This window comes from Miniopterus natalensis, chromosome 9 (assembly GCF_054644295.1).
Source record: "Miniopterus natalensis isolate mMinNat1 chromosome 9, mMinNat1.hap1, whole genome shotgun sequence".
Lineage (NCBI taxonomy): Eukaryota > Metazoa > Chordata > Mammalia > Chiroptera > Miniopteridae > Miniopterus > Miniopterus natalensis.
The window spans coordinates 1,724,148-1,741,958 of NC_142089.1; the positions used below are offsets into that span (position 1 = coordinate 1,724,148).

At 65.1% G+C, this 17,811-nt stretch overlaps 1 protein-coding gene across 2 annotated transcripts in view; it reads left to right on the forward strand.

Moving 5' to 3' along the window:
* Positions 1-12,853, forward strand: part of TP73 (tumor protein p73) — a 36,195-nt gene extending 23,342 nt beyond the window's left edge. Inside the window, exons 4-13 of one of the 2 annotated variants that reach the window (XM_087820757.1) lie at positions 4,973-5,159; positions 5,447-5,562; positions 8,138-8,247; positions 8,665-8,807; positions 9,092-9,180; positions 9,795-9,919; positions 10,349-10,497; positions 10,719-10,857; positions 11,195-11,288; positions 12,512-12,853. In XM_087820757.1, coding sequence (XP_087676883.1) covers positions 4,973-5,159; positions 5,447-5,562; positions 8,138-8,247; positions 8,665-8,807; positions 9,092-9,180; positions 9,795-9,919; positions 10,349-10,497; positions 10,719-10,857; positions 11,195-11,288; positions 12,512-12,841 — 1,482 coding nt within the window. In that variant the 3' untranslated portion in view covers positions 12,842-12,853. The remainder of the gene's footprint in view (positions 1-4,972; positions 5,160-5,446; positions 5,563-8,137; positions 8,248-8,664; positions 8,808-9,091; positions 9,181-9,794; positions 9,920-10,348; positions 10,498-10,718; positions 10,858-11,194; positions 11,289-12,511) is intronic. The other variant, XM_087820758.1, reaches the window with a different exon arrangement.
* Positions 12,854-17,811: the final 4,958 nt, after the last annotated feature.

Below are 17,811 nucleotides of genomic sequence, written 5' to 3' on the forward strand. Positions count from 1 at the left end.
GGCCGTCGAGGTGGCTGCGGAGTGGGAGGGGGTGGAGCACCCTGCTGTGAGCCACCCCAAGCTCAGGCTTATCTGTTTGGGGGCCCATCTGCGCTTAGGGGAGACAGACCCTGTGAAAGGTTGCAGTTTCTCTCGAAGCCCTCAGGCACTGATGTTTCTTGGACCGGTGGACGGTAGAACCAGATGTCTTTGGCCCTGTTCCACACCCTCCCGGGACTCCCCATGGGTTGGCAGTGATGGGGACAGCCGGTGACAGGAGTCCCGAGGAGCAGGGAGGAGGGGCAGGGCCGTGAGAGGGGCGTCTGGATGCCGCCCAGCCCAGCTCAGCCCCTTCCTGCTCCCAGGGCTGTGCCCGATGTTTAGGAGGCTAGGGGACGGGGCTCTGAGGTCAGGCAGGAGGGTCTGGTGTGGTTGGAGCCCCGGCCCAGCCTTGGGGGCACCTCCGGGAGACCTGTGGCCCCCCCAACAGCCTGCAGGGGTAGGCAGCCATGGGCACATGGGGAGGTTTTGCACAATATGATGGCACAGCCCCCGCCTTGCCTCCAGCTGCCCCGGATCCGGGGGGGTGCCTGTGTGTGTGTGTCCATCCTGGGGCAGCCCCCCCCAGGAGGGGAACATGCAAGGCGGCGGGAACACGGGCTGCCCGGGATTCCTGCGTGGAAGGCAGCTGAGTCAACGCTAATGGATTCAGGAGGAAACTTTCCAGGCCCTTGGAGGTTCGCGGGCAGGAAAATAATTGTGGAGGTGTCCCAACACGACCGCGGTATCAATTGCGTTATCCTAAAAGTTTATGGAATGCATAAGTGGAATTAATACCTTTTACTGGCACCAGAAGCAATTATGCGTATTTAAAGCCAAGAGAAGCGTCCTCACTGTGTTTATTGTGGAGATGAAACGTGGATTATTAGGGGAAACGAGCACTCGGGGAGAAATTGCCGAAATCGCTCGCATTGTGTGCAGCTGAGGGTGGGACTGGCTCCCCGCAGGCGGACCCTGGCTGGGCTGGTGGCCCTGGACAGATGGTCAACAGCATCGGCAAAACCTGGCTGTGCCCCGTGCCGCAGGTGCCTGCTGTCGGCAGTTGAGTTCGCCCACTTTAGGGATGAGAAAACCGAGGCTCATAGAGGGCAGGTCCCTGCTCAAGGGCAGGGCCAGGCTCGGCCCATCACACCCTCTGCAGGGGTCACCTGTTGAGAAACCAAAGCTCTGCTGGCCCCAGGGCTCCCCTGAAAAATCACCACCCCCACCTGTCCAGGGCGTGCAGGTCCCCAAGCTCACCAGAGACCCAGGCTCCTCTCCCGCTGGCAGGGAGTGAAGTTTATTTAGGGTGAAGGGGGGTGGGGACTCACAGCTTCACAGACAGAGGGTAGGCCTTGAACTGGGGTCCTGAACTGGGGACCTACCTGCAATTTCTGTGGCAGGAAGTTCAGAGGCGGGAGGGCCCCATGCCCAGGGCTCCCCACGGAAGCCAACAGGGCAGTCCTCCAGGGAAGCCACCCTGAGCATCTGCCACAGCTGAGGCCATGGCCTGGCCTCCTCCCCTCCTCCCCCCCAGACACCTGCAGCTGGTCAAGCGCCAGCACCGAGGCTGCAGGACATGGGGAAGGAGCCGACCCAGCAGAGCCCACTGGCGCTGGACCCACGGCCGTGCCCAGAATGCTGTGCCATAGTCAGAGGCTCCTGCTGACCCCACATGGGCTGTCCCTTGCAATCCCCACGGCAGATGAGGCCAGGCCAGCTCGGAGGACACAAGGGAGGTGGGAGTGGGTGCAGGGGGCTCCTTCCCCGGCCAGGATGGGGCCGGGCCAGCGGTGGACAGCGCCGGCTGCTCAGCCTCCTGCTCCATCCACCCCTGTGTGGGCAGCTCCGGGGCCTGGCCCGAGGCCCGCCTGCTGGGTCCCTGCCAGAGTGATTTCCCCATGAGGCCGTGGCAGGCAGGGAGGGCGCCTGCCTCACCAGGACAGCTTGTGGGCGCTCCAGCTGGCAGAGTCAGAGAAGCGGTTAGCGGGCAGTGACCGTGTGTGGACCTGGCTGAGGCTGAGGGACACGACCACCATTTGTGCCCTTGGAGTGGCAGGGGTGGCTGCCTGGGGGAGCTCTGCAGTTTCCTGCAGGCCCAGCCCTGTCCCCAAGGCCCCAGAACACGCCTTACTCACCCCTCCAGCCCCCTCTGGTCCAGGGGACGCCAGGTGACGTGCCTGGGCTGCAGAACAAGGACCGGCAGAGGCCAGGGCCCCGCTGCCCAGTGCAGCCCCCCGCTTCCCGGCCGCCCCAGCTTCTCCCCTCTCCTTTGGGCCAGGCCGGCTCCCACCGCCTGCTTCTGGTGGGGCCTCAGCTCCTGACCGGCCGGTGCCCTGGGCCTTTGCTCTCCACCAGGGACCGGTGCCCGATGCCTCTCCTGGGCCCGCTCAGTGCGCACCTGCTGCCCCCCCCCCCCCATCTTAGCCCAGGACTGAGCCACGCGGCTGTTCTCTGCCGGCCGCAGCCGCGTGGACGAGCAGGCCCGAGGCCAGGCGCTCCCGGGCCCGGAGGGTCCCCGTGGCTCTTGCTTGGGACCAGTTTGGGACCTGGCTGGAGGGGACCTTGGGGCAGGCTGCCTGGGTCCCCCACGCCCCAGGCTCCCTCTCCCCAGTGGGCAGCTTCTCATGCATAGCCTCTGCGACTCCCCTGGGCAGCGGTCACTGTCCCTCAGCACATCATCCCCTTCGGGGCTTCTGGTGAGGGGACCCCGCTGTCAGCCTGAGGGGCTGAGGGAGTGTCAGCAGATGCACCTGCCCCTCCCCCCGCCAGGCATCCCGAGGAATCGGGGGGCGCCTTTGTACCTGCAGGTCCGCGGGGCCAGGCACTGGCTCTACAGACGGACAGTCGGGAGGTCCCTGCATCTCCAGCCATTAGCCCCAGGCCCATTTGGGGTGCTGCCTGTGGGTTTTCTTGTGCATGCTCTGAAGCAGGCTGGGGTGGTTGTCTTTTGCAAGGTCCTCTCAAGGCTGGTGGCTTCACTGTGACCCTGTCCCAGCCTCCCTGACACCTGTCGGAGCCCCCCCGCCCCCCCGCTCCTGGCAGCTCCCCCTGAGTGGAGACAGGAGAGTCGGGCAGTGACCTGGGGCAGTGCAGGGTGACAGGCCCTGTGAGGGGCTGCAGCCAGTGCCTTGTGGCTCATGTCACCTCGGGAGGCCCCTCCTCAGCAGGAAGGAGGAGAGGGGTCCCTTACCTGGGGGGCCTGGTGCCAGGGGCTGCTGACCTGGCCTCCCTGTGGGTCTCGGGGCTGCTCTGTGAACCCACAGGGCCTCTTGCCAAGGATCCCGTGGAGCAGCAATGGGGCTCTCCAGGGGTGAAGGGGTCTGTGGCCTTGGGTGGGGGATCCTCAAAGGGGCCTTAGCTGGAGAGAGGAGAGCCACTCGGCTTTGAACCCTCGAACATGCACACGCGGAAAGCAGATAAAAGTGGGCTCTAAAAAAATCCATTTAAAAAAAATCACCGCCCCCCCCCACCCCCCACAGCAGCCCCGTCTCCAGAATCTGTTGTAACAGATTCGCCCGAGCTGGTTAACGGTATTTGCGGTTTGCAAGACGCTACACGTCCCTGGAAAATGACAGACACGTTATTACCACCTCTCCACTCTCCTCCTGCCCGAACCTGCCCACACTGGGCACCCAGCTGCCGAGGAGTGGGCGCGAGGAAATTAACAGCCACCGCGCCTCGACTGCCACCCACTGTCCTTCTGCCCACTGCCCCCCCGCCGGCCTGCCCGACCTGGGGCTCCCAGCCAGGCCGGCCCACCGTGGGATGGGGTTCGGGAGGGGGGTCGGAGGAGGGAAGGGGTAGGGGCTGGGGGCAGGGGGACATACCCCAGCGTGTGGGCAAACCATTTCCTGCGCGGCAGGGGATCCGCGCGTCCCGGGGCAGGCAAGTCTAGACCACTCTGTGTCAACAGCCCAAGATAAACAAGATTTTATCATCTCAGAATCTGTTGAAACACATCCATCTAGCGGTTCCGGGGAAGGAGAGGCGGGAGGGGGGGCGGGGAGGGAACGTGCCCACGTGACCTTCTCTACAGAGCAGGCGAGGACCCAGGAGGCCTCCCTGCCCGGCTTCCTCAGCGCCCAGCCCCGAGGCCCAGGGGCTCTGGGAGGAAGGGGCACCCGGCACTCGAGGGGGCTCAGGCCTGCCTCCCTGGGCTCCCACGAGTCACACCCGGGCCCCTGCCCTGGGTTTGGTCACACAGGCTCCCCGCCTCCCCCACAACTGCCTGTCACCCCCTGATGCTGCCAGGTGTGGGGAACCACAGGCACCCTGTCCCTGGCCTGGGCGGGGGCCGGCAGGTGTGTGTGCCCGAGAGCTACGGGGGCAAACAGCCAGGGCAGCACCCGCGGGCGACCCACTGTGGGGCGCCGGGCCGGGCGCAAGGCGGGCGGTGGCCTCGCCCCGGACGCAGAGGGAGGGAGGGGGGCTCTCCCGTGTCCACCCTGTGGCCTGGGCCCCGCCCGACTGCCCGGGGAGGACCGGACCCCTGGCAGCGCCACGCTGTCAGCCGCTCAGCTCGGGAGAGGCCGATGCCCATGGGCCGCACAGCACCAGGGACAGCTCCCAGGGCTCCTCCCTGGGGCGGGGCGACCACGGGCACCCCACTCCCCTCTCACGGTGCGGCCGCCAACACCGAGCGTCCTGCGTTTTCCCAGGACCTCGGGCTGGGAGTCCAGACCCCACAAGCACCACGGGGGCCCCATCCCACCTGGGCTTCAAGGGGGCCCGTGTACGGACTTGGGCTCAGCGGGGAGCTGCCCGAGTCCCGTCCTCGCCCCTCCCTGTCCGCCTGCCTGCTGCTGCCTGGGAAGCGGGACCCAGGCTTCTAAGGGTGGGCAGCGGGCTGGGGGTGGTCCCCCACTGCATCGGAGCGTGGGGAAGGGACCCCGACTGCGTGGACAGCGGGGCTCCGGCCGGGGCTGGCCTCACCCCCGCCCCTCCCGTCCAGTACTCCCCGCTGCTGAAGAAGCTGTACTGCCAGATCGCCAAGACGTGCCCCATCCAGATCAAGGTGTCCACACCGCCGCCCCCGGGCACCGCCATCCGCGCCATGCCCGTCTACAAGAAGGCGGAGCACGTGACCGAGGTGGTGAAGCGCTGCCCCAACCACGAGCTCGGGCGGGACTTCAACGAAGGTGAGGCCCCCAGCGCCCGCCCGGAGCCCCCGAGCCAGCGGGGCTGCGGGCGGGCGGCAGTGGGCTCGGCATCCCCCCGTTTCCTCCCAGCGCCTCAGGCCCAGGCGCTGCGCAGAGTGGGGCAGGGCTGCGGGCCTGGCACCCCAAGGGCACCAGGCTGCCCGCCTGAGTCCCACCTGCCGGGCCCAGGGAACCAGGCCTCGGGCTCCTGAGTCTGCGGGTACACCTGGCACCAGGGTGGCCAGACCCGCTGGGCACCCCTCTGAGGCAGTGTCCCCTCCTGGCAGGACAGTCTGCCCCGGCCAGCCACCTCATCCGCGTGGAGGGCAACAACCTCTCGCAGTACGTGGACGACCCCGTCACCGGCAGGCAGAGTGTCATGGTGCCCTACGAGCCCCCACAGGTAGGCCGGGCCAGGTGGGCCAGGGCCCCACGGTCAGTGGCAGGGCGAGGCCCCGGCAGAGACTCTCATGCCACCTCAGCCAGCAGACGCGTTTGTCCCGTGTCCCCAAGTTAAGCCCATGCTTTGGAGCTCCTTCCTCGCCCTCCAGCCCCGGCCCGCCTCCACCTTGCTTTGGGCCCTCTCTGGGCACTAGTTCCCCATCTACTGGGGGGCAGGGGGAGGCTAACACCCTCTGAGCTCAGCCCTCGTCTGTCCCCTCTTCCCCCCTGTCTGTCCCCACACACAGGACTCGAGGGCGGAGGGGCTGAGCCCAGAGGATGAGTGTGTGGGGGGAGTGGGAGGGCAAGGGGGGAAGGGGGGGCACCACAGTCAGGGGGCAGGACCTGGAGGCGAGAGAGGGGCGACCGCTGGGAGAGGTGGGCAGGGTGGAGAGACCCGGGGAGGTCAGACCTTGACCTGAGGGCAGCAGCTCTGGGAGGGCCATTCTGGAGCTGACGTGGGGGCCCAGCTGGGTTGAAAAGCTGGGGGTGGAGAGAAGTGGGGGTGGAGAGGCCGAGGGGTGATGGTGGGATGGGGGCCAGGACAGGGATTGGACAGCGAACCCTCACCTTTCTTCTACCTGGTTCTGAAACCCCCAAAGCTGTACCTGGCTCCCCAGGCCCCTATCCCAATACTCGGCTCCCTAGGTCCCCATCCCTATACCCGGCTCCCCAGGCCCTTATCCCAATACTCGGCTCCCCAGGTCCCCATCCCTATCCCCGGCTCCCCAGGTCCCCATCCCTATACCCGGCTCCCCAGGCCCTTATCCCAATACTCGGCTCCCCAGGTCCCCATCCCTATACCCGGCTCCCCAGGTCCCCATCCCTATACCCGGCTCCCCGGCTCCCCATCCCTATACCCGGCTCCCCGGCTCCCCATCCCTATACCCGGCTCCCCAGGTCCCCATCCCTATACCCGGCACCCCAGGTCCCCATCCCTATACCCGGCTCCCCGGCTCCCCATCCCTATACCCGGCTCCCCAGGTCCCCATCCCTATACCCAGCTCCCCGGCTCCCCATCCCTATACCCGGCTCCCCAGGTCCCCATCCCTATACCCGGCTCCCCAGGTCCCCATCCCTATACCCAGCTCCCCAGGTCCCCATCCCTATACCCGGCTCCCCAGGTCCCCATCCCTATACCCAGCTCCCCAGGTCCCCATCCCTATACCCAGCTCCCCAGGTCCCCATCCCTATACCCGGCTCCCCAGGTCCCCATCCCTATACCCAGCTCCCCAGGTCCCCATCCCTATACCCGGCTCCCCAGGTCCCCATCCCTATACCCAGCTCCCCAGGTCCCCATCCCTATACCCAGCTCCCCAGGTCCCCATCCCTATACCCAGCTCCCCAGGTCCCCATCCCTATACCCGGCTCCCCAGGTCCCCATCCCTATACCCAGCTCCCCAGGTCCCCATCCCTATACCCGGCTCCCCAGGTCCCCATCCCTATACCCAGCTCCCCAGGTCCCCATCCCTATACCCGGCTCCCCGGGACCCCAGGCCTAAGAGCAGCACTTACCTCAGTGGGACCAGGACCGGGTGTGCTCTCTCTCCCTCCTTCACCCCGCCCCACCTTCACCCGCCAGGGCTGGCCCGAAAGCAGGGCTCTCCTGCCCCCTGCTGGCTGTTCTGTGAAAGGCTAAGTTTTCCTAAGCCAAAGACTGGCTTTTATATCCTGCCAGGGAGACCATGACCACCGCCCACCTCGTGTTCACACGAGGTCAGGAGTTCGGGGTTCATGTCTCAGCCCTCCACACACTCCGTGGGAAATGGGCGTGTGTTAGGGCTGGCCGGGGATCTACTTGGATGGCTCTGGTCCCACCCTGCTGCCCAGGAGAGGCCACACAAACATACACCCGTGCCCACTCACACCCAGCCTCCAGGACTTGACCTCCAACCTGTGTCAGGAGAGGCGGTCGGGCAACCAGACTGTAGCTCTATGTACCTCCCTGCAGCAGAGGCCAGGTCCCGGCTCGCTTGGTACCCAGGGCCAGCACAGGACTTGGCATTCAGTGTACTGCGTGAGTGAGTAGATGCAAGGGTAGGTGGATGGACTGACGGACGGACGGGTGGATGGATGGACAGATGGATGGATGGATGGATGGATGGATGGATGGATGGATGGATGGATGGATGGATGGATGGATGGATGGATGGAAGGATGGATGGATGGATGGGTGGGTGGATGGACAGATGGATGGATGGAAGGATGGATGGATGGATGGGTGGGTGGATGGATGGATGAATGGATGGATAATGAGATGGGTGATGGATGGATGGATGGGTGGGTGGATGGATGGATGAATGGATGGATAATGAGATGGGTGATGGATGATGGGTGGATGGGTGATGGATAGATGGGCGGATGGATGGTGGGTAGGTTGATGACAAAGGAGCACAGAGCATGCCTCAGCCCCCTAAGCCTACCCAGAGCCACGACTGGATGTGGGGGATGGGTGCTTCGAAGGTCAGGAGCCCCCACCTTAGTGGATTGGGGCCCGTGTGCTGACACCACAGCCCTTGCCCCATCTCCCTGTGCAGGTGGGGACCGAGTTCACCACCATCCTGTACAACTTCATGTGCAACAGCAGCTGTGTGGGGGGCATGAACCGCCGGCCCATCCTCATCATCATCACCCTGGAGACCCGGGAGTGAGTCTGCGCACATGGGGTGGGGGTCAGGGACTCAGGCCAGTGCTGCCAGGGGCGTGGTGTGCAGACAGGGAGGCCAAGGGCAAGACTTGGTGTGGCCCTGAAGTGGGGGGAGGGGGTTTGGAAAGGGGCCCTGCAGAGGGTGCTGCAGGGAGGGTGGGACCTCCCCCAGCTGGATGATGGGTGGATGGGTGATGGATAGATTGGCGGACAGATGGTGGGTGGGTTGATGACAAAGGACCACAGAGCACGCCTCAGGGGCCGCTGGAGCAGAGCTGGGCCTTGGGCAGGACCCAGTGTCCCAGAGCAGCTGGTCACTCAGTCCTGACCCCTTGGCCAGTCCTAGTCCGAGGGGGCAGGGAGGGCGGGCAGGGCTGGGGGCCTGAAGCTCACGGTTCCGGCTGTGGTCTCCGACAGTGGCCAGGTGCTGGGCCGCCGGTCCTTCGAGGGCCGCATCTGTGCCTGTCCTGGCCGAGACCGCAAAGCCGACGAGGACCACTACCGCGAGCAGCAGGCCCTGAACGAGAGTGCTGCCAAGAACGGGGCCACCAGCAAGCGCGGTGAGCGGAGCTCCGGCCGGGTGTGGGCAGGAGGGCACCCCCAGTGTTAGTGTGGCCACCCCCAGGGCGGAGCCAGGCCTGCCTCGGGACTTAGGTGAAATGCTGGCAGGGTGTGTCGCGAGCCTGTGCCCAGGGTGGAGAGCCCTCCCCGCCCACGTCGCCTCCCCTGGGTCCAGCTCCATCTGGCAAGGGCAACTCACTGGCTCACACGGCCCGGCGGGTGTCCCGCTGGCTTTGTCTGCATTGTCCCGCCCCTCACGAGCCTTTCCCGCCTGGCCCTCCAGCCTTCAAGCAGAGCCCCCCCGCCATCCCCGCCCTGGGCGCCAACGTGAAGAAGAGGCGGCTTGGAGACGAAGACATGTACTACATGCACGTGAGTGTCCCCTGCCGCAGAGCCCGGGCTGGGGCAGCCGGGGGCCACCAGGGGCCACCCGGGGCAGGCAGGAGCAGCCTGAGACCTCGGAGCCCGGCTCTGCAGGTGGCAGGTCCATGAGGGGAGCGCTGAGCCCCAGGGAGCCAGCCGGAGGGGCCAGCCCTCGGGAGGTCAGAGCCGCCAGGTCAGGGTGTGCGTGCTGCGGGTCCCGGGCCAGCGCAGCGTGTGGGACGGTGCAGACCGCGGGGCCGGCGTCAGGGATCCCGCAGCCTAGGGTCCCGCAGGCTGCATCACTGTCGGCCACGTGATGTGGCCGCTCCAGTTGGTGGATCCAGTCACCGCGTGGCTAGGACTGGTCGCCCATTAGGGGAGCTTTTCATTTCTGAGTCACGAATAAGCCTCTTGCGCTAAAATCCCGTTTGTTGAGTTCTCTGCCCGTGAACCCCGAGTGTGCTGAGCGCCGGGGAGGGGAGGGGAATGTGGGGTGAAGGCTCACGGGCAGGAAGCGGTGGACACCTGCCCACACATTCCTGGTCCCCTGAGGCTCCCCCGGGGGTCTGGGGCCCAGCGGAGCCCCACGTGCCCCCGGGCAGAGGTCCGCCTCCCTCGCTCAGGTGCGGGGCCGGGAGAACTTCGAGATCCTGATGAAGGTCAAGGAGAGCCTGGAGCTGATGGAGCTGGTGCCCCAGCAGGTGGTGGACTCCTACCGGCAGCAGCAGCAGCAGCTCCTACAGAGGCCGTGAGTGCCGCCCCCTCCCACGCATCCCTCCAGAGAGGCCCCGCCTGGTGTCCCCTCCTCCAGGAAGCCTTCCTTAACTACCGTGGTCATGACCATCACTGTGATTTCCTCTCCCACCAAGCGGTCTCCCTCAATGTCTACTGAGCGGAGGGTGAGGAGGGGGTGGTTGGAGCAACGCAAACCCACCAATACCGAGGGCGATTCCAGTGGCAGGAGCCACCCCACCTCCCTCACCCGTCGCCAGGCCCTGTGAGAGCCGGCCGGTGCTGGCCACGTCCAGGGCAGGCTGGGCGAGGCGGGAAGGGCTCTCCGACACCCCAGCTTGGGGCCAGGGTCCCGAGCCCCTTGTGGCAGGGGCCCCATGTGGAGGCGAGCGACGGGCAAGGAGCTGCCTTTGCTCTTATCAACACGGTTTCACTTTCTAAGCAGGAGCCACCTGCAGCCCCCGTCCTACGGGCCGGTCCTCTCGCCCATGAACAAAGTGCATGGGGGTGTCAACAAGCTGCCCTCGGTCAACCAGCTGGTGGGCCAGCCACCCCCGCACAGCTCGGCGACCGGGCCCAACCTGGGGCCCATGGGTGAGTCGCTTGGGTGGTGGGGACCCAGGGTGGGTCGGGGAGGCCCAAAGGGTAGGCCTGGCTCCGGACACTCCTTCCAAGCTCAGGACCTGCACGCGGGGCTCTCCACGGCTGCTGCCCTCCAGCAGCTCTGGCCCACGGCAGGAGGCACGGCCACCAGTGGGCCCTCCGCCCATCCCTGCTCCTGGGGGGCTCTGACAGTCCCACCTGTCTCTTACCAGGCCCCGGGCTACTCAACAACCACGGCCACACCCTGCCGGCCAACGGTGAGATGAACGGCAGCCACAGCTCCCAGTCCATGGTCTCGGGGTCCCACTGCACCCCACCTCCCCCCTACCACGCCGACCCCAGCCTGGTCAGGTACGTGGGCCACTGCCGGGCCCTGCCACTAACCCACTAACCTCGTTCCCTTCGTGGCTCCCGGTCTGCTGGCCCGAACCCGGGGACCGTCTCTGGATGGTGCCCGCCTGCCCGTGTGTCTGTCACTCTGCCATGTGGCGAGCTGACCGGGGCAGAGAAGATGCTGGCAGGTGGGGGAAGCATAAAAGGCTAGGGTGTGTCCAGGCCATGGCCACGTGGGCAGGGGGGCCAGTGGGGTGGCCAGGAGTCGCCAACAGGAGGCAGAACCTGCCCTGCCAGGCCACGCGGCCGATCCTTAGAAGCGGATGTGGTTTGATTTTGCGGATTCTCTCTGCAGTTTTTTAACAGGACTGGGGTGTCCCAACTGCATCGAGCACTTCACCTCGCAAGGCTTACAGAGCGTTTACCACCTGCAGAACCTGACCTTGGAGGTAACTGCCCCGCCCCTCCCGATGCACCCGGCCTGCAGGGCCCTGTGGGCAGAGAGCGCTCACCTCTTTCTGGGGTGGCGCTCCGGCCGGTTCCTGCTCTCGAAGTTTGGGGAAGGGGCTGTGAAATTTGGGAAACCCTTTTTCCCAGGCCCACGCGTGAGCGCAAGCAAGTCTGGCTGTGCAGGCTGTGGGCTGGGGTGATGCGCCCGGCCGCAGGCAGCTGAATCGGCCCTGTGCTCTCTGGTCCCCAGCGGCCAGGCAGCCTTTGATTTGGGGGAACAGGCTGATTCTAAGGCTGAGAGTTTGGGGAGGCAAAGGTCAGAGGGCCCAGGAGCCGGTCTACTTCAGCACCACTCACATGGGGCGGGGGGGACCCAGGCCCCAAAGGCTGTGAGCATCCTGAGTGTCCGCACAGACCGGGGCCGAACAGGAAGCCCAGACAACAAGTTCCCCCTAAACCGTGAGGCACTGAACCTGCTCTGGGGTGCCCTGGGCTGTAACGCACTGTTGGCCAAAGGAGGAACAGGCTGAGGGCCCAGGAGACACAGCCGTGGCCGGGATCCCAGGGGGCCTTCTGCTCAGTGGCCCGGAGCCCTCTGCAGTCCTTGCTCCCAGCCCAGAGACACGGGGGGGGGGGGTCAGAGGGAACTGGGGCCATTCGCTCCGAGGATGGCCACGTCAGCATGTGTGTGGCCACTGCGGTCCCCGGTGACCCACGGCTAGGCTGGCTCAGCGCTAACCCTCCCCCCACGAGCATGATGTGTGGGTGCTTGGAGTGTGTGAGGGGCCGGGATGGGTGATGGGACCTGGTGATCAGCTCTGGTCCCAGGGGCTGGGAGGCAGGGAGTCCTCCAGGGCCTGGTGCAGAGGGGCTCCATCGGTCACTCTGATTTTGGAAGGGGGCCCAGGCCCCACACAGCTCAGGAGTGACCACACACACACACACATGCCGTAGCACACACCTCGCTTTTTAGCTCTCCTGACACTTCTGTCACAGTTCCAAAAACGAGCGTGTCCAGACTCCCCTCCTTGTAGGCCCCTCCCAGCTGCTCACGGTCCAGGACGGACTGTGGTCCTACAGGTCGGGGGGGTCCCTGGCCCCCCTCCTGGTCCCGTGGGCTCGGCAGGAGCAGGGTGGTCCCCAGGAGGAGGTCCGTGCTGGGAGGGCCGGGCCGGGCCTGCGGCTCCATCGCTCACGGGGCCGGGCCCCTGCCGCTCTGCAGGACCTCGGGGCGCTGAAGATCCCCGACCAGTACCGGATGACCATCTGGCGAGGCCTGCAGGACCTGAAGCAGAGCCACGACTGCGGGGCGCAGCAGCTGATCCGCTCCAGCAGCAACGCGGCCACCATCGCCATCGGCGGCTCGGGCGAGCTTCAGCGGCAGCGCGTCATGGAGGCCGTGCACTTCCGCGTGCGCCACACCATCACCATCCCCAACCGCGGCCCGGGCGCGGGCCAGGACGAGTGGGCGGACTTCGGCTTCGACCTCCCGGACTGCAAGGCCCGGAGGCAGTCCATCAAGGAGGAGTTCACGGAGGGGGAGGCCAACTGACGGCGCCGGAGCGCGGGCTGGGCGCGGACGGAGCCTCGGCGCCCCGCGCCACCAGGCGGGCGGACCGGAGCCTGGGCACCTGCGACCGGAGCCGTGAGAAGCCCGGCGTATCTCCTCCTTTTGATTAAAAAACTGCCCTGGGAGGCAGGACCTGGGGCTGTGCCCGGGAGAAGGCCAGGTCCAGCCCTCAGGGCCCAGGAAAGGCGGCCGGTGGACGGGGGGCTTGGCCCATTAGGGCTCCAGAGCAGCTGCGCCGAGGGTGTGCGGAGTGGCCGCGTTTTCGGGAACCAGCCGGCCACCTTCCCTGGGGACGCCGCTGCTCCCATGGGAGACCCGTGGGAATAAAAGGAGCCTGGCCGAGGGACTGCCAAATAGTATTCTTCATGTCCTCCGGACCCGAGTAGCAGCGAGAGGCTCGGTGGTTGCGTCTAAAACACATTTCTTTTCAGATGGGTTCCCCGGACTGTTTTTGCCCCACGGCTGGACTGGGGTCAGCCCGCCCCCCGCACGCCTGACGCCTGACTGCTGGCTCAGCCCCACCGCAGCTCCCTCCATCTCCTGCCCCGAACAAAAGCCAGGCTCCCGCTGGACGTCCCCGGGGGAGCCGGGGAAGAGGGCGTTGCCCAGCTCACGGTCCCTCCCGGGGGGTGAGGGAGCTTCTGGCTGGTAACCACCAGCCAAGGCCGTGCCAACACCACTGGCCATGGTCATCTCTCTTTGGTGACCATCTCAGCATAGACACGGAAAGCAGGCTCCTCAGGCCACAGGAAATTGTCGATATTTGATAAAACGATACCCTTTTCTACATGGCGGGTCAGATTTTTTTTTTAAAAAAACCTCATTTTTAACATTCGCTTCAGGATTCAGCCCCGGGGGTCTCATGTCTATGGCAAGAAGCTGGACTAAGAGAGCCGAGGAGCACAGCAGGTGGGGTCCTGGCTGGGCCGAGTGGGGATGAAGCCCAGACGGAGACGCCGCCGGGCTGGGGAAGCCCCCCTGCGAAACAGCGCCCTGTCCCCTTGGCGACCCTCGCCAGCTGGGCGTAGGAGCCCCTCCCCGGTGGAGGGAGCAGTGGGCGGGAAGGTCCACTCCTGGGGCTCGGAGGCGGGCTCTGTGCTGGGAGAGGCTGCCCATCCCCAGGGACAGCACTGAGGCAGGCGGAGGGGGGCGGCCCCATGAGGCACCCCAAGGCGTCCGTGGGCTTGGCAGAGACAGCTTTTGCACACCCACCTGATGGGGCTATTGGGAGCCCGGCTGCAGGGCAGGAAACAAGGCCACAGAGACCGTGGGTGGAGGGGATGGCATCCTGACTTGTGCGCTCCCCGAGACACGGCCCCGGGGTGGGCAGCCTGGCATGTCCAATCAGCGGTTCCCCTCCTTTTGCTGGGGTCCCTGTGGGTTAATCCTTCAGTCTGGTGTCCCTCTCGCTAGGTCACCACAGAGGCAGGTGAGGCCCCCAGGCCAGGAGGAGGTGGACCCACAGCCCCGGTTACCCTGGGGGTCACCCTTCTGTCGGGACCAGGCGGGGCTCTCTTCAGGCTGCGCTCAGAGAAGCAGCAGGTCCCACGAGAAGCCTGTCCGTTAGTGGGGCTCCTGCCCTCTGCACGTTGAGGGGGGAGTGGGTGTTAAAATGCCAATTTCTTGTTAGATTTCCAGGCCCTCTGGAGGCTGGCGTGGGGCGGGGAGGAGTAGTTATTGGGGGCAGGGGGCCCTCCAGCGGCTCAGAGCTGTCCCCACAGAATGACCACGGCTAGAGGGCCGCCTCTGCCCCAAACCCTCTGTTAGGGTCGTTTCCAGATCTGGACGTCACCACAGGAAGTCCCGAGTGTGACGTCACCAGCCACCACTTGTTTAAAGCAGGATTCGTGTGCTGACCCTGGTGCCTGACGTAGGACAGTGGGCCCACCCCCCCTCCCTCTGCGTGGTGCCCGGGACCACGGGTCAGGGTCGTCAGTGCGCCTGGAGGTTCAGCCGGAGCTCAGAGCCTCAGGATAACGGAACAGCTCACTCCAGCGGGCACCAGGCTTTGCCCGTTAGCCGGAGGTGCTCAGCTGGGGGGCCTGCAGTCTCCCCAAAATATACACCCCGGTCCTCGAAGGTCAAAGGTTGCAGGTTGCAGTCACAGCTGCAGACTCTAGGTTCCGGGCTCCTGTGGGCTGGCCTGGTGCTTCCCCATCTCGCCCTCGCTTCCCCATCCTGCCATTTCACAGATGAGGAAACTGAGGCACAGGAGGTTTTTCTGTCGATGAAGAGACGGGAGGGATACTGCTCTCTGGGCCTTGAGGACACCTGCCTGCGGACAACTAGACAGGGGTCAAGGCCCACACCCCGAACCGATCTCCAGGTCTCCCCCCCCCCACCGCTCCAGCTGCTGCTCCGTGACGGCTTGGACTGGGCCCCAACACTGGCCCCCGGGGCTTTCCCTGCGAGGCCCCGGTCCCCCCACGTGAGGACCTGGGGTGCAGGGTAACTTGCCTCCCGGACCACGTCGTGCACACGTGAGCTTGCGTCTCTGTTACGGCCGGTTACGGCGATTTGACTCTAAACGTCTGAGAAACTGCGCAGCGTCTCCAGGGGAACGCAGGGCCTCTTGCGAGCAGTGTTAATCGTTCTGTCCGGCGATATTCACTTTTTTTGGGTAATGTCCTTTTGGGGAAATGTGTTATTTTTTTAGTTGTGTTTTGGTGGGAATTTTTGTTTTTGTAACAATAAAGCACATGTCCCAGTGACTGTCTCTTCTGAGTCCGTCAGACACAAGGACGACACTGGCTCCTAACGGGTGAGGGAGACCGCCCCACACCGGCCGGGTCCTCCCGTGGGTTTCTCCCATGGTTTCAGGATGTGATGAACTGGGGCGCCCACCCTTCCCCGTGCCTCGGAGCTGTGCGCTCAGTGTGGACTCAGGACACGAGCAGCCCCGGGGGAGGGTCGTCCTGTCCCAGCAAAGCAGCTAACCTCCCGGGACTGACCTCGGCTCCATGCAGGCCTCCTGGAATGCAGGCCCACGACCGTCCCCCAAGCCCGTGAGGCCGGGGGTCTCGGCTTTAGAGAGGCCCCAAGTGGGGTCCGTGGAGATCACCCCCTCCGTGCTGCGTGAGCCGAGTGTGTTCACGTTGCTCAGGAAAACGAAAGACGGAAGGAAGCTCTGGGGCGCGGGGTTCAGGCACGAGGCCACGCAGGCTCCGTTTCCATTTCCCCACATCTCGGGTTTCTGCATTTTAGAACTGTGGATAGGACTGGGGACACGTCACAGCAAAGCTTGGCTCTCGCAGGCCAGCGTGGCTCAGTGGTTGAGCATCGACCTACGAGCTGGAGGTCCCGGTTCGATTCCCGGTCAGGGCACATGCCTGGGTTGCAGGCTCGATCCCCAGCAGGGGGCGTGCAGGAGGCAGCCGATCCATGACTCTCATCATTGATGTTTCTCTCTCTCCCTCCCTCTCTGTCCTGGGTGCTTGTGGGTGGGGTGGGGCAGGAAATGCTGAAAAGTGGGCTGTGGGGCTCTGGAGGTGGGGCCCTGGGAGAAGGCGGGGTGGGGCTCTGCAGGGGGGCGGCGGGGGGTGCTGGGGTCCATTTAGCCTCTCTCCAGGCGCCCGCTTACCCCACTCTCTGGCGCTTTCTCTGTGCCTCTTGTATCCTTGCGGAGCCTCTCGGGCCACTGGATTTCCCGTATGACGGGTGACTTTATAAAAGGGGGGAATTTGCACCTAGACACACAGACAGGGAGATGCCAGGTGAAGACAAGCAGAGATGGGTGACGGGCCCACAGGCCAAGGAGCTCCGGGGGTGCCCCCAAACCACAGGGAGCCGGGGGAGGCCTGGGCCGGGTTCTCCCCCGTGGCCTCCTTAGGAACCAGCCCTGCCCACACCTCCCTTTAACTTCCAGCTCCGCGCCCGGGAGGGGACCCTGCTGTGTGAGCCCAGCCGCGGCGCGTGTGACCAGCCTGGCAGCCGGTGCGGTCACACCTGCCCTCGGGGTCTGGCCGCCTCCAAGAGGCCCCTCGCCTTCCTAGCGGCCCTGCCCCATCACAAGGACCGCAGGCCCCGAGCTCGCGTCCACCCCCGCGACCGACGCGCTTGGTGCCTGTGCCAGGGACACTGTCCTCGCCAACATACCCCCTGTGTCCGTGAGGCTGTCCGCTCTAGGTCCTCTCGTAAGTGGAACTGCACAGCATTTGTTCTCTCGGGTCTGGCATATTTCGCTACGCATGTCCTCGAGATTCACCCACGTTGCAGGAAGTGTCAGAATTTCCTTCCTTTTTTAAAAAAAATATGTTTTTATTGATTTCAGAGAGAGGAAGGGAGAGGGAGAGAGAGAAACATCCATGAGGAGCGTCATTGGTCGGCGGCCTCCTGCGCGCCCCCTGCTGGGGGTCGAGCCCGAAACCCCGGCCTGTGCCCCGACTGGGAATCGAACCGTGATCTCCCGGTCATGGATCGATGCTCAACCGCTGAGCCCCAGCAGCCGGGCAGAATTTCCTTCCTTTTTAAGGCCGAATCCCGTTCAATTGCCTGCACAGACCACATTTTGTAGACCCACCCATCTACCCATGGACACTTGGGTTGCTCCTGCCCTTTGGCGAGTGTGAACACTGCTGCTATAGGTGGGTGTGCAAATATCCTCCACATCGTCTTAATCCCGTCCCAGAAGGAGGGGGTCAGATTTGGAAACACGCTACCAGACAGCCCGTCCTTCGGTCCGTCTTTCCACATGATCTCCGGATCTCAGGCCCCCGAGAGAAAGGGCGCAGCAGGTCTGAATGTCCCCCAGATCCCGGGGGGCAATGCCAAGCCGGGCAGGGGGAGACGCACGTGGGGGTCGGGGGGAGGGAGGGTGAAAGGAACGGTGCCGGGGTCCACGCAGATCAGGGAGGACACGGCGGGCGAGCGAGCTCTGGCCCGCGCTTGCGTATTTAACTGGTCAGTCTTCACAAAAACGCCCTCAAGAGGGAAGGCAACCTAGACCCGCGTCC